Source organism: Saccostrea cucullata, unplaced genomic scaffold, assembly GCF_032062105.1.
Source record: "Saccostrea cucullata isolate Sc308-1 unplaced genomic scaffold, CSIRO_AGI_Scuc_v1 ctg25, whole genome shotgun sequence".
Classification (NCBI taxonomy): domain Eukaryota; kingdom Metazoa; phylum Mollusca; class Bivalvia; order Ostreida; family Ostreidae; genus Saccostrea; species Saccostrea cuccullata.
In genome coordinates this window covers 456,359-477,553 of record NW_026937967.1, presented here as the reverse complement: position 1 = coordinate 477,553, position 21,195 = coordinate 456,359, and the positions used below count along the sequence as shown (strand labels likewise).

Here is a 21,195-nt window from a genome sequence, read left to right as displayed (position 1 = left end):
AATTCTCATCCAATATGTATATAATCGCATGTAAACAAGGCTCTATCTTAATGGAATATATGGGGATTACGAACTCAATTCACACTCAAAAAAGTCCATTCAAACAACAAATCAGGAGCAGAGCAAACACGGACCTCTAAAACAACAGACATGGAATCAGAAGTCGGAGGACTAAACATCCCCAACGGATCGTCATGTCATGACCGCCGTATACTCCTTGTCATCATCGGGAAATAACAGAAAATGTGTAGACAATTCAGTGTGTAAGTATTGGTCTACGAATAAGTATATATGAAAAACGTCAGTTTGCATTTGACTTAATGATAGATCGTATTTGCTGACAAAGTCTTTGTGCATTGCATCCAAAATACAAAATGAAAATTTAAACGAGAATACTGATATTCTTGTTTCATCATCTTGTTTTAGAAATATGAATTGAAATTAATTGTTAATATTTTGTCAATATATATCAATGTTGAGTTGAAGTCCAATTACATGCAAGTGTTTTGTTCTTTGTGTAAGATTTTAAAATAAATTCTTTATTTTATTTATACAAAAATAGGTCTACTTCATATGAAAATGGGTGCAATAGGTATACACATGGAATTCAAACAGATTGTTAAAATACTTGACCCCCCGAAAAAACAAAGTAAACATTGTCAATCAGAATTTCAGGCATCTTTTGAAAATCAACTTTAGAGTACTTGTATTTACAACAAGAATGTTTTTAACAAAATGATTTTGTAAATGGCTAATGACAAGGCAAGTGGATGTACAAGATCCACTTTATTGAAAAAACCCCCCAGCTTTTAATGATGACAAAAAGCCTGGACATTTAAATATCTTTAAGATTGGTTGTAGATATAGTTGAAATTAAAATAAATATTGAAAATAAAAACTCTTTAGCAAACTGCTATTGCTGTTAGAGTCGTGGATAAGGTAATTAATTCTTCCTTGTGAGTCCGAATTTACTGTGCGACGCAATAAACAGTCGTACAAGTGAAGCCTTTTATTAAACTGCTTTTCCTTAATTTTTTGATTAAAAAATTGAAATTGTTAACAAACCAGTAATACATGTACAAGAATACGTTTTCCAGGCCTCTTTAATACATGTTCAGTTGCAGCAAATTCAGATGTTGTAGTAAATGAACATTGCTAAAGAATAATAACTAAAAAGAAACTAGTCCTTCTGATCAAACACTTCTATACTGGTCTTAGGATTTGTCTTTAGTTTCCTGAAATAGAAAAAACATTTTAATCACTTAATTATACAGTGTAATTAATGACTTAATTATACAGTGTACATACTAAAATTAAAAAGAACCAACGAATATCATGAAACAGTACGCATTCATTCCCTAACATAATACTCAGTACAATTGAGAAATTATTCAAGTTAGTCGCGAACATGCAATTAATTATTCAAATATAATTATATTGAGTATAAAAAAAGAATTAAAGTGTACATGTGTATATTGAATATGAGATACTTACAGTTTGCATACGTATGCTGTTAGGAACAGAATGACACCAACGCAGATAACAATACAAAGAGGAAGCACCCAGTACAGCATGTCGTTATTTTTACAAACCTCCTTGTCATTCTCGTTCAATTCAAAAAGGATTTTTTCATCAGATGATGAAATATTTATGTCACATTTAAAAAACCGAACTGTCACAATGCAGTGGCCTGTCAAACCTCCAGTGTCATTCACAATGATATTGAAAAAGTATGTTTCACTTGATATATTTTGTTTTAATGAAAGTGAACCATTCTCAGTCAATGAAAACGTTTGTCTTAAAGGATAATTGCCTAAGTTGCTCTCATTTATTGATGGACTTTTTGATGAAAATGAGAACGACACTGGAGATCCATCAATGTCCTCTGCTGTCAAGTTCACGATAGGAACTCCAAGTGGTATGCACAAAGGAGTATAAGTCGTTAGGTCTTTACAACTGGGAGAGTTGTCGTTCGTATTGTGAATTCTTATGATAATCGTTGTGAAAGCAATTAAATTTCCTGAATCAGTTGCAGACATTTTGAGATAAAACTGAGATGGCTGACCATGATCCACATCATAATTAGCCTTAAAAGACAATTCACCCGTTGTTTGATTCAGATGAAAGGGAGCTTCAATTCTTCTTGTTGTGTCATTTATATCATGCACTTTGTAAACTAAAGTATCTTCTGCATCTACGTCCACTGCTTGTAAGGTCATGCTTTGTTTCTACAATTATTTAGAGTAGATACATTATCTAAGTTTAATCATCTAATAAAATCTTAATTTTTTTCGGCTGATATAATTTTTAAAAAACATAGAATTTTCCACTTGCAAGAAAATTAAAAACTAAAAATATATGCATGTGCATGAATGTGGTTGTATGTTTCATTTTATCTTCAAGGAGGGGGTGTTTTAAAAAGTGTTTTCAGAACAAACGGAATAAGTGTCATCATAACGACCATTATTTTAAAAAAAATAGATTGGAGTTAATTATTTTTGCTTGGAATGATGTGGACTTCAACCCAACCTAACCCCCCCAAAAAGATTCGTAAATGCATACTTTGTGAGAGGATATGTTATGAATTCCTATGCTGTCACAATATGAATTTATTCAAAATAAATATATAATCAACATATTTGTCATTTATTTTTACCTCCATACTTTCTTGAAAGTCTAAAAAGTACACATCTTTCGGGAAAAATGGCGCATCGTTCTCATCTCCGATATTTATTGTCAGATTATATGGCTCAGGCCATGACTTGTAAAATATATGGAATTCTAACACATGCGTATTTTGAACTTCAAAATCAAAGGTAGCATTCTCATATGCGTGAACAGTCAAATCTACAAAACGTTAAATAGGAAAATTGTGTCATTGTACAACGAAATACCCTGGTTTTTGAAATATAGCTATATATTATGTATACATGTATAAAAAGTTTTCAAATGATTTTCTTTATTTTTTTTCACTTTCTGAAAAAGTTTGAAGTTATGTCGGACTTTGCAAGGTCTACGAAAAGTTTTCTTTTGTATATCATCAATTTTAATAATCAAAGATTTTTTCTGTATGATAACAAAGAAAACATTATCAATATAGATTTTTTGAAAAAAAAAATCTATAATTTTTTGGTTTAATTTATGTGCCTGTGTAAAATCACTCCATTACCATTTGCATCGAAAAAGAAAAGAATCTCTGACTCGGGGGGATAAGCTATGAAAGTAAAGACAGTAATTTCGTCATCTTCAGACAATCTCAGCTGATATATCGGACAACTTCCTCTAAAATTCTCCGGAATAGTTATGGTTGTCGGAAGGTTTTCTACCACACCTGAAAAAAATCTGAAAACGTTATATAAAAGCTACACTAATCTAGCTTTTTTACCTGCTAAAATAAATTGAAGAAACTGATAAAAACATGCCTCAATATAGAAGGTCAGGCCTACTGATATCGATTTTGATTTTCTTGATCTGTGTATTTTATAAGTTTTTGTATTCTTCAAGCCACCAGTTTGAAACATTTATGGAAGTAAATATTGGGGATAGTACGATTTTGAAATTAGGAATTTAAACAAAGTCATGATTTAACAAATCTATATTCATAAGAAAGACAGGCTTTATCTCAGTTTCCAACTTTACTTTGGCTGAATAATGAATAAATCTTGATGGCCGTAAGAAGATACAATCATGTAACTCTCGTTAAAATCATTTCGATAGAAACTTTCTTTTAATTTTGTAAATAATTGACATCTGTTCTGTACATGTATATATTCTATTCATTATTTTAATTACTTTTAACGTCTTAATGGTTAAAAGTCTGAAAATAAAAAAAATATCAGGCAGATCCTAAGCTATCATTGAAGTCAATCTATTTCATTTTCAAACTTTTTTTTGAAAATGTATTGACAAAACGCATATATAAACTTACCATTCTGTCCAGTTACCTTAGCTACATTTATCAATAAATACATAATCATCCACAGATTCCTTACAAACAAAATCATCTTTCGCGTCGTCGGTGAGTTGAATTTTTTTAATAACATTCTAAAACAAAAAATGTCATCATTAAATTGAAGCGAAGCATTTTAAGTGTAAGCTATAAAAATTTTATCATCCTTTTAATCAAATTTTATGTCTGTTTCGTCTTTATGCCCCAGTTTAGTTCCATTGCGTATAATTTGACCATGAATATGTATGCCATTGCATCATTGGTGTCGTGGGTGCCCTTTGATTTTATATATTGCATAAACTTGGCGATAATGTGAAGTATATTTAAGTGTCATGTAGCAGTCGATTCAGTCCTTCTTAAATTTAAGGTAATTGCTACAGGTGTTGCATGCATGTCTTAATATGCCAACACAAAATATTTTTAGTGCAAAGTAAAACCATTAAAAAGTCAATTACAGCAAATCTGTTTCTGTTCTCTCTCAAAAATATTCAAATTGGTCATATAAAAACTAAAAGTAAAATGTAATGCTCTATTAATCAACATTCAAAAGTACCGCCAGAAAGATGTAAGAATTAAATTTAATTACAAGAAAAACCATTATTGAACATTTGAAGGTAAAAACACTAGAAGAGATTTATATAAAAGTTACTCTAAATTTTTGAACTATGTTTAAATACATGTAATATTCAGGGGTTGGCACAACCCGGAGGCTCATGAGAAGCAAAACACAGTGACGTTGTTACTGCATTTAAAAGACTAACAGTTTATTTAGATAAATTCCCGTGTGAATAGGTCTAATCGAAAGGATAAATTACACGATGCAAACAATGAGCATGTACCATGTATGAACAATTTCTTAAACGATACAAGCTATTGAAAAACAAGTTGATGACACAAAAAAATCAACAGTTTTAACTAGGTATCAATATTGTTTCGTGAAATTTGAGCTTGAATACTGTTCGTTATCTCCATATGTTTCTTTTTATGAAAAGTTTCAATTTGCTAGTGTTTGTAAAAAATCTTACAAATTGTTGTTTAAATGAAATTCTCACTTTCTCGAGGAACGTTAATGATTACTGCCTTTTTAAATTTAGAATTGCTCATAACTCGAAAATACTGCGAAGTAATTATTTGAAATTTATATGTATACTCTGTCCATTATGGTATCACTCGTGAAATTCTTTATATCACAATGATTTTTTAAAAGTATGTTTTAGATACGTACTCATATACATGTAGTATGACTAAAAATCGGAGAAGAAATAGAGGATCAGTGTGCATCTTACTTAGCTTCGGTACAATTAAGTTGACATTTTTTCACTTTAAATTTTACTATTTCATTAATCACTTTAACCTTTATCATATTCATCATATGTAACAATGGCTATTATTATAATCTTATTTTACGTAAATTAGTTTCAATGATATTTATCATTGAACAAATATTTATTTATAATTAATGCGTGTAAATTATTGTGTGACCTTTCTGCACTAAAAAGTAACATATTTGGGGTATCAAAAATCTAAAAAGGCAATAAAATATTTTTTGTATCAAATTTTTACGAGTTAAATACTGACAGCCACAAGTATCAAGTAGTTTAAAATAATGGGGAAAAAAGTTGGTGTCAGTGATGTAAACTTTGAAATATTGGTCCAAATATCCGATTTTCAGGCAAAAAATGGTGTAGGCTAAATTTTACCTTGACTTCTTTAATATATCTTCATTTCTCGGCAAATTTTTTGAAGGAAGGTGTAAAACTTGTTCTAAAATATAAATTGAGACCCGTATTTAATATTCCTAGCATATCATAACGGAAAATATTCTCCGAGTAAAAGTATGTGAGGCTAAAGTTCCAAGATATTCAATTGAATTAAAGTGCATTTTTGCAGAATTTTCTGCGAAATATCCTTCCACCACAAGAAATAGTTCTTTATAGATTTTGTTTTTTGTCAATTTTTGAGCAGTTCTTTTTATTGAATGTTGAAAATTTACATTGTTTAATTCAAACACGTTATATGAATTGAATTATAATAAATAACTCCTACCAACTATTCCACGTTTCTCCTATGGAAGAAAAAATGTCAGATGGGACGTTTTCTCCTACGGGATTTTTTCTCCCATGAATTTGTTCAAATGGGTTAAATCCCATGGATATTGACAATGAATTATTTTCTCCAATACATTGTTATAGTTGGTATATTATAGTTGGTATATTTTCTATATATTATGATGAGAAATGTGTCATTGTCATACTGTATGGGATATATTTCATGTTTCAAAACGTATGGGAGAAATTGTTTGATTGTCAATATCCGTGGGATTTATCCCATTGAACAAACTTGTGGGAGAAAAAATCCCCTAGGAGAAAAGATCCCATCTGACATTTTTTCTCCCATAGGAGAAACGTGGGATTATCATAGTTGGTGGAGTAAAAACCCCACCATTCTCCCATGGGATTCTGAGTTTTAGGACTCTATATTTTTAGAAGTTGAGATGTTTGTGAGATCAACATAAGACCCTGGGATACTCCCATGAAATCCCACCAAGTAATATAAAAATATTTTTGATATCACAATGAGAAATGGTAGTAAAAAGTCTGGACTATGTCATGTCCAGAGTTAAATTTCGTACTGTTTTATCATTTTCAGCAGCTGCTTAAAGTAATGTCAGCTGATTCGAAAAAGATTTTTTTTTTTGACAGAAAGTTGGGGTTCAACTTGTTCCCTCGATGAGTTCACACTAATCCTTATCAGAAGCGGACCAAAGTAATTCTATGATTAAAATTTTGTATATTAAACAAAACAGATGGTATCACAGATCCGGTATATTTTGTAAATTAAACCAAGTGCAATTTGTTAATTTAAAAACGGAACTAGAGCCCATACCGCTACAATGAACATTACTTGATCTTTAGTGCAGTACTAGTATATCTATGGAGCCGTAGCAAGGGTGAACAATAAAAAATAATATAAATGAAAGCACTCACCCCGCCCAAAAAGTTTTTTTTGCCAACCCCCCCCCCCAAAAAAAAGTTGATACACTGAAAACTCGCGCATGCGTATGTACGTTTACGGGGAAAGATGAATGGGATCGAGGTTGGGTAATCATTTTCGAAGAATCAAATTTTGGTGTTATAACCTGGATGGATAAACATACAACAAATAAGAAGTGCAGATGGCTAAAAAATGAAATTTTCTATACAGAAACCCTTTTCATGTAGCCCTGCCCCTTCGGCATTCTGAAGGTCTTCGATAATCTTACGCTTAAATTCTGTTTGTCTGTGTCTTTATCTCTCTCTCTCTCTCTCTCTCTTTCTTCATATCTAAAGTCGCGTATATCGTAAACCAGATTTTTGGACTGATTAGCTAAATATTTCACTGACGTCCATTTTTTGTCCAACGCCTGTCATTACCCAGACTCTCGGTTTTTTAAGGTTTCATTCGAAGGCTCGCAACACTCGGAGCTCATCGGATGACTCGTTCCTCGCACACTGACCTCGGATGTCACAGTGCTCTACCATATTCCTGATTCAATAAATGTTATACATTTGAAATCTGAGTTATTTTGTGGCACGTCCAACACTTTGTTTGAGCTTTCAAATCCTACTTATCAAATAAGTTTTATTGTCAAAACCTATCTACAATGAAGGAAAAGAAGCCTTTTCGAAGAAGTTTATGCAGAGCAAAATTTTAAACATGAAATTAACGAAGAGGCAGGAGTAATGTATCCAACGTGATACTTTTCCTCCACCTATAACATCCGAGGTGTGAATTGACCATAGCGTAGTCAGCCGAGGATAATTGGGCTTGCAACTTTCACTTTCGTCCGAAATGATGTTTTCCAGGCTTTTTTTGAACGGTTTTGATATTTGACTACTTTCATTTCAAAGAGCCGAGCGTTTTACTTCTTACGTTTTATAAACTTTGGTTACTTATGGTCGAGATTCAAACTCACAACCTTCCAAACACGGAGCAAGCGCTCTACCGACTGAAGTACCCTGACGAAATTAGTTAATTTGCAAATAAGAGTGATAAAAGTAAAAATCCAGATATTATAACAAGTTATTATTATAGTATGGGGAATTTGATGCCCCCCGTATTCAAGATTTTGGGGTGTATAGTTTTTGTCGTGTCGGTCCGTCTGTCTGTATAGCTGTCTTTTTGTCTGTCTGTTTGTCCGCAAAAACTTTAGCCTTGGCCATAACATTTGATTTAGTGGAGCTATGACTTTCAAATTTTACATCTGTATTTCCTTTGACAAGGTCTTTCTTTAGGTCCCACCAACTTTGACTTTTTGACCTTGACTTTGGGGTTTGACATACTTTTACACAAAAATTCCAAACTTTTACTTTGGCTTTAACGTTTATACGGTAGATACTAGGACTTTTATATATTTCACATATGTATTTTTTGGTAAAAAAATTCCTTTTTCACCACTAATTTTGACCTTGACCTTAAAGATTTACGTTATTTAAAATAAAATAACGCCAGTCATAACTTTTGAAGGGTAAGGGCCAGGGCTTTCATACTTTACATATGTTATCCTTGTGAAAAGACCTTTCATTGGATACCAAGAACGTAAACTCTTTACCTTGGAGTTTGACCTACATTATTAAAAACAAACCTTATTCATATTTTTGAAGGGTTCAATCTAGGGCTTTCATACATCACATATTCATCGTGTGAAAAGACCTTTCATTAGATATCAACAACCTTGACCTTAGAACTTTAACCTTTTCCATGATTTTTGAACCATTAGAATTAAGGCTTTCATACTTCACATGTGTAATCTTTGTAACAAGACTTTTAGTCCTTACTTCAGAAACTAATAATTTTGACCCTTTGACCTTCACCCTGGTGTTTCAGCTACATGTACCTCTCAAAAACTAATCTTTGACAATAACTTTTGAATAGTTGGTGCTAGGGCTTTCATATTTCACAATACATTTCTTGTGAGAAGATATTACTTTGGGCATCATTATATTAAATTGCATTTAAGAAAAGTCCCATTGCTACATCTTCGCTACGTTGCCGTACCGGGACATCAGTGTTTCACAAACACATCTTGTTTTAATTTGATATGAAAAGAAAGTTAAAAAACGTCATGCGTCTGTGACTTAGACATGAAAGTGATATTGAGGGTTTTTATAGCCTCAGTGGGATCATTTCTGTTGAAATGAGTAGGGATATTTTTTTAAATAGTAAAATATATGGTAAAAATTTGGAATTTTCCAAAAATAGGATAAAAAAAATCATGTAGTTACATTGCCACTCATGGAAAACTTTGCAAAATTTATTTTCCCGAAAACATAAGCTACAATGTACCATCTCAAAAATTTAAACGAGTGTTCCCAAGGTTTTCCAATTTTTTTATTACATATATTGTTCACGGTAACTTTTAGCTCAGTTGGTAGAGCGCTCACTTCGTAATCGGGAGGTCGTGTGTTCGAATCTCAGTCGCGACTGACCTAAACCGATTGAAAAATGGGTAGCAACGGTTCCTTTGCCATTTGCTCGGCACTTGAAGTAAAAGTTGCGGGTCCTTCGGATGAGACGTTAAAAACCGAGGCCCCATGTACGACGGACATTGACACGATAAAGATCCCTCACTGCCCAATGGCCCTAAGTGCGAAATAAAGGTTAAAATTTGAAGCCCTTCACCGGTATATGGTGACGTTTTTACATGAGTGAAAAAATTTCGAATGAGAGTAAAACAACATACAATCAACCAATTACTTTATTACATGTATTTCCACAAAAAAAATTCTTAACATTGTTAATCCCAAGTTGTAAAAAGGAACCCCTCCAAATTTTCGCCTATTTATACACGTACGACCATCTGGGGTGCCAAGACAATTAGGGTAAATGAAGTTCGTGCAGTACTTGTACAGTCATATAGATTTATTTTGGCAGTCGATAAAGAATTTGTAAGGAAAAGCCGATAAATTATATTTTGAAATATAGTATACTAGTACATAAAAAAAACAGTGAGACATCGCAAGTGTTATATTAGTGCGCAGTTATTACATGTATACACGTTTCTCGATTGGTTGTACTGTAACTGTCTGATCGCCCATCCCAAAGTTTCAGACCAGATCAGACTGCAATTTTTACTCGACACTTGCAGCCTTTAAGTAGTGTGAAGAAAGAAACAGTCTTCACGTCACATAGGTTCACAGGTCTCGAATCCGCGACGTGAGGATAACTCCTTCTTTCGCTACTCTAGCGCAAACGCTTCAAAAATCGCAATACATCAGCTGCATTTTTTTAAAAAAATATTTGCCGTTATTATAATACATTTTTATGTAACTTAAACCGTTATGATCAATTAGACTAATATAAAGCAGAAGAAAGACCTCTATATACAATCCAATATACAGTTTTATATAAGAAATCACTATTGTACAGGAGAACAATACATTTTTTTGTAATTTTGATTCAATCGAATCTTGTAAATAGTTCTTCAACCGCAAATATAAACAACAGATAAACGCTATTCTTTGTCATTGAAATAGTTATTTACAATTTTGAAGCAAAAAATTCCGACATCAAAGTTGCAGCTCATATTGCTTTAATTGACTAAACATTTGTTACAAATAGCACCATGTTTCTGAGCTAAAGTTTCAATATACAGGATGTACAGTGCACCTACTGTATAATAAATCTGGTGGTATGTAAAAACTAATGCGTCATTACGCTTATAATTCATATATAAATATGTATACTTTTATTTATTTTAGAATACATTTCGTACAATGAAGGTAGGTATTTAAAATTACTACAGTAACTTATAGCAACTTACTTAATCCATATATGAAACTTTTAAATTTTCGATGTTTTACAAATTACATGTATAACACCCGCAGATATTTTGCTGTAACTCTAGAGCTCTAAAGCGATTCTTCTGCTGTACCATACACTGTATGTGATTTAAATTAAAATTTCATATTATATTTCTTTTGACTGAAGGGCGATTACATTAGACAGAAATCATTTTTACTTGGTGTTTTAATAATTTAATTACTTGCTCGAATTTTAAGGTTTCCATTCGAATACCTGTGACCGTTTTCAAAAAAAAAAAATTCTTACTACTAAGGCAAAACTTCCTCCAAATGAATCTACAACAACAATCTTAGCTGCAAATAAATGTCTTATTTTTCATTATATTAGTATTTTGAAATTACAGTATTTAGATTTTTTTTTAAGTTACGAAGTCGATGCAAAAGATGAGAATGAATTGGTACAAAAGTGCACTTTTAAGGGTATATGATAGTGAGTCTTTGGTCCATTTTGTGTAAACTAAAAAGTGTTAAAGTGTTTAATTCAAACTTTAGGACTAATTTTTTTTTAAAAAAGCGAAGTGCCAATCATTTAGGGAAAAAATTCTCACAATATTAGAAAATGATCCTTTTTTCCTCAATAATGTGTGTATGCTATTACCTGTGCAGGCAATTAATTTCAGTCCTTGTGAGATTTTTGTAAATTGTAGAGATATTAGATAAAGTATACTTTAACATGTTTAATGTTAGATGAAAATCAAAGAAAAACTTGATATTGTTGTAACTGAGATTCCATTTTCTACATCCTGTTTTTCACAATATAGACATTTCGTCCGTCTTTTTTACTCATCGTCTTTTAAAATATCTTCACAGAAGAGTCAGAACCTTTCTTCCTTTAGTTTCATTCTAAATAATGTTGCATCGAATGGTGTTGCAAAATATTTTTGACAAAGATTCATTTTAGTTTCAGCTTTCTGTCTCAGTTTTTCTTATTTGGCAATTTGTGCTTTTGGAGTTGCTCATACAACCTGCAAACGGGAACTTGGATGCTGTCAGTAATTACCAAGATGCTGCGTTTATAGTAATTAGGAATGAGGATGGTAATATTATTAGAATTATCATTATTAAGTTCGATCCTCCGAAGAACAGAAGGAGATGCATTGTAAGTGAAAGCTGTATCTACAGAATGTACGAGGGTTGATCCAAAAGCAAACAACAGCAAACAACAGGTATATTTATACTATAGGGTCATAAAGCAACAATACTGGAAAATTTTACAACTTTCCTATTACCAGTAAGGGCACACGAGCTTTCTGAAAATGGATTGTTGTGAAACCCGGGGAAGACTTTGACGTTACGTTAAGTTTGATATGTCACGTCACATTATAGAGGCATCTCACCCTAATGCACAATTCAAATACGTAATTCTACAAATGCTGCCTTTTTCTCTAATTTTTTTTCTCAAGAAAAGCCTGGGTATCCTCGAGCACCAACTTACCTTCATTTTTCACTCATATTTCAAAATACTCCCCAACTTTCCACATGATGTTACAATTTCAGTAGCAATGTGAAGAACAGCACGCCAGCCGACAACGTCCGTTAACGCTTTTAATTTGTCTACGGGGATAAACACCCCAAAAAGCGGCCACACCTTTAATAAACGTCCATAGAAGTTCTATTTTTCTTAAATTTCTTATGCCACTGGAAAACCAGTAACTAAATGCATTTTTGCCCGGCTTATGTCAATAATATACGCGTTTAAGATAGTGTGATCCCGGAATTTTCACAAAACTTATGACTTGAACGAAATTTGACTTTGTCTAATAACTTAAAGAAGAGCAATAAATAACGAACTAATAAACTTAATATACAGTAAAATCAATAAAACTCTCACACAAAGGTTTATAAAAGATCAAGCAATCGTAAGAATGACACAGTTTTCGTTTTATATACCACATAGGGTGGTTTTATTCTCATTTCTCGTATTTAGAATTAAAACGATAATAAACGTTTTAATGTCTCCCCCGCATTTCCAAACAACCGTTTCCATGGCAACTGCCATAGAGTTACTATAATAAATATTTAAAATGTTTTTTTTTATTTCAAATATTCAGAAATTGTCTATATTCTAATTTGTAACTTTCAACCAATTTCACTTAAAAATAAATAAAATATGAAGAAATTCCACGAACTTTTGGATCAACCCTCGTATTTTATTTAGAATTACAATTATTTTACTTCATTTTATGGAAATTGTATGTAATTTAAAATTATTCGAAATGGTTGTTTTCATTGTTTTCATTGTGAACCTCTATTTACAATTTATCTTGAGTATTTTACCTTTTTGATTGCCCCATTGGTTTGATTGATTGATTGATTGTATGTTGTTAAACGTCCCTCTCGAGAATATTTCACTCATATGGAGACGCAACCTCTTGCAAATGGAGGGCTACAAATTTTGTACTTAAATCGGCACTCAGAGACACTGAGAAGTGAGAGATCTTTTTCTTGCGACACAGGACCTTGGTTTACATGGTCTCATCCGAAAGATCTCCACGTCCCACTGCGGGAGTCGATTTAACTTACTTCGCAACTTCAGAGCAGATTCTTTAACCACTGCGCCACGCAAACACTCATACGGAGGCGCCACCACTTGCCTGTGGAAAGCTACATTGTTTGTCCTATATTCGGCACTCAGGGTCATTGAAAAATGAGGGATCTTTTTCGTGCGAGCATCTACTGCGACACAGGGCATCTGTTTATACGGTCTCATCCGAAGGACCGGTCTCCACTTCCCACAATGAGATTCGAACCCGCGACGTAAGGATCTACTCCTTAATTCGCGACCCTAGAGCAGACGTCCTAACCATTGTGCCACGCGGGCACTCCATTGACTTGAAAGATTTCTTGGTACGGCAGAGCTCCAGATAAGGTGCGTATTTGCAGAAATACGCATTAAAGTTTTTCAAAATACGCCTTGAAAATTAAAATACGCATTAGCAATCATAGATACGCATTACACCACGAAAGTACTGCGTACAAGTTGAAGAATACAGGTACGACTTACTTAATGATACGAATTGAGGTTAACTCAGTGTTTGATTTTTCTCAAAACGAAGTACAGATTTAAAAGCCTTTTAGTGACCAGGAATATTCTAGTAATGACGACGCAATCGCATCATCTCGGGTCTTTCCGTCAGAGGTCGGAAAAACAACCTCGAATGTATTAACATCACCGGATGTTAAAATTTTATACATTTCCTGTTTATTCAAATATAGGATAGACAGGGTTAGAAGTCCCTTCTATAGTATATTTTAAGTAATATCATTATGTACATTGTATAAAGTTCAACTCCATATTCCACAAATAAAAGGTATCCATGCATTTATTTCAAAGATTGTGAAAAGGGAGGGTTGACATGGCGTCTACCATATACATTCGAGGTCGTTTTTCCGCTAGTCGGAAAGGCCCGAGAAGTTGCGATTGATGACGACGAAGATCTCCATTTCGGGAGGAAGAATCGGAGATTTACACTAAAACCAATTTCCATGTAGAGAGACTATGCACTAGGCATAACTTTTTTTTTATTATAGGTTCATAGCCAATTTTTCATCTCTCTCAACTTACCATATTAACGAAGATTCTTTTAGTTTACTCTTGATACGATATCTTAAGGGGACGAAGGTTGTATGGTCACGTGACTCAGTTTAATTACGTCATAATCTCTGATAAAATATGTACAAAACAGATTGAAACCACAGTATTTGGGGAAAAAAATGACTGTTTGTTTGAGTTCACCATCTTGTATGAAAATATCTAAAAACATTCAAACTTTCTGGCAAATATTTTCAAATTTCGGAATAGATTGATCCACGCTTCTGTTTCCCTACACTGCGCGTCCAACGTCATAGTGGAATTTAGTACAGTAAGATTATATACAAGGTAAATCACGGGTAGTATAATATCATAAAAACGGGTCATGATCAGTACATGGTGGGATATTTTATGAATTACAGAACACAAAAAATATTTTTACATGGTTGTTGACGGAACTATTTTGTAGTTATGTCTTACTTCGCTTATTTCGCAAATGTGTGACGTCATAGTAGGGCTTTCCCGTACTCAAGAAATGTAAACATGACACGTTTTTCTCATGCTTATGTCTTGTTTAACTATGCCCTGTGCAATATTGAGCTCAGCTTCACCAATCGATATTTTTGCAGTTAATCAATAACATCATGAACTTGTATTTCGACGTAAATTTTCAAATATTGAATGATAGGATTTTTTGCAAATTAATTTTTTTGTTGTTTAAGTTGTCTAAAAAAGTATGCAATTTTCCGTCTCTAGATGCGATGTGACAAAAGAATCTTGCTTTTTCGAATTTTTAACCATATTCATACTGTGAAGTATTTTAAAAGACACATTTTCGCTGACATATTTTTTATCTATGCTGAAAAAATTCAATGATCGACCGAGTAATTAGCTCAAAAACATGGAGAATCCAAACTTCACTTGGACACTGTAGAGTTTTGTATTTGTCACTCAATATCTCAAAAATAAGTCTAGAAACCTATTGATATACCTGCTTTAAGGTATGTAGGACATGCTAAATTAGAGATATGCAAAATATGAAAAAAATTGAATGACAGGTATTTTTTCAGCTAAAGGTCCTTCATCCCCTTAAATGAAGGAAAAATTATCTGTGTCTCTGACAGTGTACCTTGACCTACTGTATAATCTTCCTTGTCAAAAAAGAATGCTTCCCAATCTTAGTCAAAAGTCTTGTTGTTATTTACAAAATGTATTTAAATAAATACAGGTACTGACCTTTGAAGTTTTTTTCCCTATTCAAAATCTCATACTTCGATTACAAGCTCAAAATATAGACCAAAACATTTCTATATAAACAAAATACTCTTCAATCATTTTGCTGAAAATCAAAATCTGCATTGATTTGAAAATCAGGGACTAAATACACTTTGGGGTAAAAAATTATTTGGAGCTCTGGTACGGAATAAGTATCCTTGAACGGCATTGTTTGCAGGTACTGAAGACACTCGGAGAGACCACACGATAAGCTTCAAGTCGAATCTTTCCTGAGCCGGGAGGTGGGGGGAGTACATGTAGCGGACAGCATTTAGGGAATTCTCGCTAGTAAGCTATAGCTTTTCTCGTGGTGTAGTAGAGTCTCCCTTTATTTCAGGCAAGTTACAATTTAATTTCACATTAGACGTCACTGTACATGTATGCCGATGAACGACTTCAAACGTTGACCTTCACTCGTCACTTACAGAAATTCGATCCTGAGCTTTTGGGCAGATTTTGGTCTGAACCTTAATTTCTAAAATTCTGCATCACTTTAAAGTTTTAACATTAAATACATTCCAGCAATGCAAAATGGAAAAATTATATGTCAACATGATTACATTTTTCCATTCAAGTAGGATTAATCCACGAACTATATTTCTGTTGGTCCACGCACATTTTGTTGTATATAAATGAAATAAAGTCGAAATATTCCACTTTATTACCCAAAATGGAGTAGAAACATGATAGTAAACAAAATATAATCATTTTTTTGCATGAATTATTATAAATAGATGCACTTTGTCAGAAAAAAATTTAATATGGAAATATTATTATATTAAAACCAAAATTTAAAAAAAAATTATGGACTCAAACTGAAAATTTGCATTATTTTTACAAATTATTGTAAGAAAAAGAATAAGCTTAAAAAAATATATGTTAACGCCATTACTTTTCGTGGTATGAGCTCCACTGGGACCCCCCTCGAGAAGTAAATATCTTGCCACATTTTCATGTAATACTGTTAATGTTTGAATGTATATTTGTATTAGCAAAGTTGTACATATTTAAAACAATAATCATACACATCCAATACCTATTGTCCCTAAAATTCATCTTATTTTACTCTTAAAAAACACACACACTTTTCTGTAAATTGGAGACAATGAAAATGAAAGTGATTGACTGATTCTCACAAACTGGATTATTTTGTTACAGAAAGTAAGTATGCTGCAAGTGAATCAAATTTTGTCATATACATGTACTTATATTCAAAATATAATTTTGCATTATGATTCGTGGATAAGCAGGTTGAGTTCTTGCTTTCAATAATTTTTTATTCAACATAAATTTTGTAATTAACACGAGGAATTACATGCTTATGAAGAAATACCTTTTATTAGAACTTTAGGCAGAGCGAAATATGAAAATTTATCCTGACAAGGCAGTTTCCGGCGGAGAAATGTAGCGATATGTTAAAACGCTAAGTAAAAGTCAAACCAATATAGTTAAAAAATCACATCCGAGGTTTGAATGAAGCGTGGTTCCGGTTTTACTCTTCGTAAATGACGTAGTGCGAGTGTAGACCTACTTTAATTTCTAAAATTCTGCATCACTTTGAAGTTTTAACATTAAATCTGGATTCTACAATGCAAAATGAACTATATTGCCCCGTGTCAGCCATTCAGGCGTTGGCCAGATATATTTCTGTTGGTCCACGCAAGCTGTTGACCTATCGACCTGTCTAATTTACATTCCAGTAGAATTATCAAGAAATCAACTTTCAAAGAGTTATCACAGAGAAAAATAATTAGAAATGGAAATATTATTATATTAAAACCAAAATAAAAGGAAGAATTGGGTCAGTGAAAAAAGACTTCCTGCAGAATTTTATGCAGAGCGAAAAATAAAATGTTGGCCAATCAATCGACAATAAATCGACATGGACAAGAACATGTGTGGCTTTTGTCTATTTATTCCTATGGTACACTTGATGAATAAGTGTAATACATGTGAAATATAATTAGTAAAAATATCTGGGGTTAAATAAAATTGATCTGTCTACAAGTTAAATCGAAATCTTTTCATGTAATTTATTTTTTCTTTGTAGTACTGTAAAGGAAATCTGTGCACGTTTACACAGTTTGATAGTAATAAGGACGGCCTTATCAGTCTGGAAGAGTTTTTACAGAAAGCAGAGGGCAAAATTAAACTATTCAAGACTGCTTTCCGATTGGTGGATACTAATGGTATTCAATGAAATTATAAACAATGACATTTGATTAGAAAACATGATACATTCAATTCTTTATTTTGGATGTACGTACTTTTCTCGTTCCAGCTGACGGACGTATTTCGCAAGAAGAGTTCCAGAAGTTGAATATCAGACTTTCGAGCTGCTGAAAACATAATTCAGTGTCGAAAAATATTAGCTTTTCAATTATTATATGAATAATAAAGATAAGCACTATTTAAAATTGTACCCTTTATAAATATAAAATGTTAAGTCATTTCCTCTTCAGTCCCCGAGGAGGTTGGTATTGAACATTAATTCGGATGTCACTTACAACATTCACGTACACTTACATTCAAATTGTAATTATATTTTTAAAAATATTACCCCATATTCATGCAATGTCAAGGAATATGGGATTTTATCTCAGTGATACATGTGCATTGCCCAATTTAGATTGAGTGCTTCGCGGAATAATCCGGGTTGTGCATCCCTGTTTTTGTTGTTGTTTTTTTTTGTTTGTTTGTTTGTTTGAAACGCCGCAGTGACTATATGTACATGGTTCGTGACGTATTAATTTCCTCCTTTCTAAGATACAGACGAGTACATTGGTAGGTTGGTTCAGGGGATAGAAAAATTTCAATTTTGGATTGATATTTTAAAAAAGAAAATACGTATTAGTCTGGTAGTGTCTTCCCAAATAGAGCACGTTTGACCATTTTCACTGAAATGTTAACTTCGATTGCGCATAATTTCATCGGATTGAAGATTATCTAAGCCTAGTAGTATAATTTTCAAAGGATGCCCCTCGCATATTTACCGGCAATATTGATAATTGAAAGCGGCTTTTACAAATGTATTCTCATGGGGAAAAATGTTTTCGTTATCTCAGTGCCCAGAATAACAAATTTAACTTGATCGAATAATGAAGCCAAGGATCTGGGAATGTCGACCTACATATTAATCATTACATAATGCCGGTGTAACGACGAAAAGTGACCCCCGTAGAATATTGACCGGGGGTCATTTTTCTACGTAGAAATTTGACCCCCTGGTCTATATTCTACGTAGAAATATGACCCACTTTTCTGTAGAAATTATGGCTAAGGGGTCGTTTTTCTGCGTGTGCACTGTAGAAAAATGACCCCGTAGAATAATGACCCCTTGTCATTTTTTGATGCAAAAAACGTTCGTTTTGGTAGGATTATTCTTGTTAGGCGAATGTATACGGGTAATATCAAGCTGCCTTATGCTTTGAAGTGTTAATTTCTAAAAGCTTTTAAGCTTAAATCACGAAATCAAAGCTATATAATACCTTACATTAATAATACAAACTGTTTTATCCCCATTAAAGGGAAACAATATTGAAATGTTCTAACTGAAGGCTATTAGAGCAAAGATACGCACATTCATAGAAACGTTTATTACATTTTTAACATTATATATATTTTTTTTGTGTGTCTTTTTACCAATAGAAAAAAACAACAAATGTTTTTACTTTACACTTTATACGTATGCCCCCGTAAAACTTGAACCTTGTCCATAACTTAAGACTGGGTGGGACTATGGCTTTCATATTTCACCGGTGTATTTCTATGACAAGACCTTTTTTGTGTACAACCAATTTTGAACTTTTGACATTGACCTGGGAGTTTGACACGCTTTTACACAAGAATTCCACACATTTACTTTAGCATTAACTTTTGGACGGTATGTGCTTGGACTTTATATCGAAGTAATGGCATGATAGACTAAGAGTTCATTAATTTGCAAAGGTAGTGTCTATATAAAATCTCAGAAGAAAGGGGATGTAACAGCAGCCATTAGTTAGGTGTCTGTGGGCTAAAAAGTGTTGAAAAGGGAAGTTTTCTTTTGAATTTATAGATATAATAAATGAGGAACAAAACCTTTGAATGATAAAAAAAAACACGGAGACACATATATAAGGTTTTATTGTATAAAAAAAGTAGGGGGTCAAATTTCTATGGGAGTCATTTTTCAACGTGTGTACGTGGAGTCGTAGAATTACTGGTCTGGAATGTTTTTCTACAGTCGAAAAATGACCCTACTTGTCGTAGAATATTGACCCGGGGTCATTTTTCTACGTAGAAAAAAGACCCCCTGGTCAATATTCTACGGGGGTCACTTTTCGTCGTTTCACCGGCCATGGGGAAATAACTCTTGCTTAAATCACCTCGATGAAAATCCATACATTTACATCATTTACATGACATACAAGCCGTTCTTAAAAAATATAAAATTATATATTATTTCATAAACTGCATTAATTTTAAACAAATATTAATTGTTATAAATAGGTAAAAGTTTTTGTAACATAATTTTGCATAGTGCAAAAGGCGAACTTTAGGTAAGGAAAGGTGGTCACAAATAAGTGGCCTTCTTAGGGTGAAATGATAAATTTTAATGTTTTATGCTAATTACAAAGGACAATAGTACAGGATAAACTAGAGCCGAGCTCGTTGCAAAGCAACGAATAGGTCTTCCGTTGGAGCTACGGAAAGGAAGACGTAACCTTGAGTCTAGGTCAAACCATTCTATAGTTATATAAGTAAGCAACCTAAAGGCTTGTTAAGGAAGCAACTTACAATGTTTTGCCAGGAAAAAGACTGTAAAGGAATGTTATGTGCATGACCTTGAACTTTCTAAATGGCCTTGCGACAAGCAATGACAAACTCTGTTATAAAAATACATAATCTGCGTGTTGCCGACTGGAAAAGTTCACGTTTGTTTTTAGATATTCTTTTTAGTCCATATATCCAACCAAAACATCTTATCTTAAGTGACCCTGAACTTGAGTCAAGGTCATGCCCCACCCTGCATTATATGAGCAATGTTTCACTGGTACAAATACGGTTGAGAATTTAAAGTTTCTCTGTCAGTAACAGTGACTCGTCCAAAAGACTGGATATCTTCAGTCAATTTTTTTTTTGAACATATATCGAATCGAAAGAACTTATTAGGTTCAAAACTATGATTTACATGATGATTTAACTAGAAATATATCTATAGGACATGAATGTCCCGCCGAGTGCATATTAGTAAATAATGCAACATTAAATCTATGACGTTTGTTGAGAATATCTTGAATAGTTTCTTAAAAATTGAAATCTTAAAAATGGAAATTCCGTTCAGATAATGCATAAAGGCATAAACTTACATAAAAATATCTTAAATGGTTTCTTTAATACTAAGCAAATTGCAAATAAAGGCAAGTGAGGTCAAGGTCATAGGAAAGTGCAAGATCAAAATGTATCAGGATACTAAAGTTTGATAAAAATGTCTTGAATGGATTCTTCAAATCTGAAGCTCGCCCGTGTGGCACAGTGGTTAGAGCACTAAGGTTTGGATAGCTCTCATAAGTGTGTATCAGCATATGAAGTTGAGTAAAAATATAAATGCTTTC

General features: G+C 32.9%; 2 protein-coding genes across 2 annotated transcripts; one reads left to right on the top strand and one right to left on the bottom strand.

The window, feature by feature from the left end:
- Positions 1 to 994: 994 nt before the first annotated feature.
- Positions 995 to 4,004, bottom strand: LOC134249173 (protocadherin beta-4-like). The gene is made up of 5 exons (XM_062731549.1): positions 3,929 to 4,004; positions 3,170 to 3,331; positions 2,657 to 2,847; positions 1,495 to 2,228; positions 995 to 1,235 (listed from the first exon to the last, which is right to left on the bottom strand). The coding sequence occupies exons 1-5, from the start codon at positions 4,002 to 4,004 to the stop codon at positions 1,181 to 1,183; spliced, it is 1,218 nt and encodes a 405-aa protein (XP_062587533.1). The 3' UTR covers positions 995 to 1,180.
- A 6,685-nt stretch (positions 4,005 to 10,689) lies between these two features.
- Positions 10,690 to 18,020, top strand: LOC134249190 (uncharacterized). The gene is made up of 4 exons (XM_062731565.1): positions 10,690 to 10,710; positions 11,693 to 11,890; positions 17,649 to 17,787; positions 17,880 to 18,020. Exons 1-4 carry the CDS (start codon positions 10,705 to 10,707, stop codon positions 17,939 to 17,941), a joined length of 405 nt encoding a protein of 134 aa, XP_062587549.1. The 5' UTR covers positions 10,690 to 10,704; the 3' UTR covers positions 17,942 to 18,020.
- The last annotated feature ends 3,175 nt before the right edge of the window (positions 18,021 to 21,195 follow it).

What these genes read in the sequence shown, in the direction of transcription:
- LOC134249173 (XM_062731549.1), bottom strand. Translation starts at nt 4,004, where the DNA reads ATGATTTTGTTTGTAAGGAATCTGTGGATGATTATGTATTTATTGATA. An exon ending in TAAGGTAACTGGACAGAATG is followed by an intron (nt 3,332 to 3,928) that starts GTAAGTTTATAT and finishes GATTTTTTTCAG; the next exon opens with GTGTGGTAGAAAACCTTCCG. An exon ending in ACTTTCAAGAAAGTATGGAG is followed by an intron (nt 2,229 to 2,656) that starts GTAAAAATAAAT and finishes AAATAATTGTAG; the next exon opens with AAACAAAGCATGACCTTACA.
- LOC134249190 (XM_062731565.1), top strand. An exon ending in AGAACAGAAGGAGATGCATT is followed by an intron (nt 11,891 to 17,648) that starts GTAAGTGAAAGC and finishes TTTTCTTTGTAG; the next exon opens with TACTGTAAAGGAAATCTGTG. An exon ending in CCGATTGGTGGATACTAATG is followed by an intron (nt 17,788 to 17,879) that starts GTATTCAATGAA and finishes TTCTCGTTCCAG; the next exon opens with CTGACGGACGTATTTCGCAA.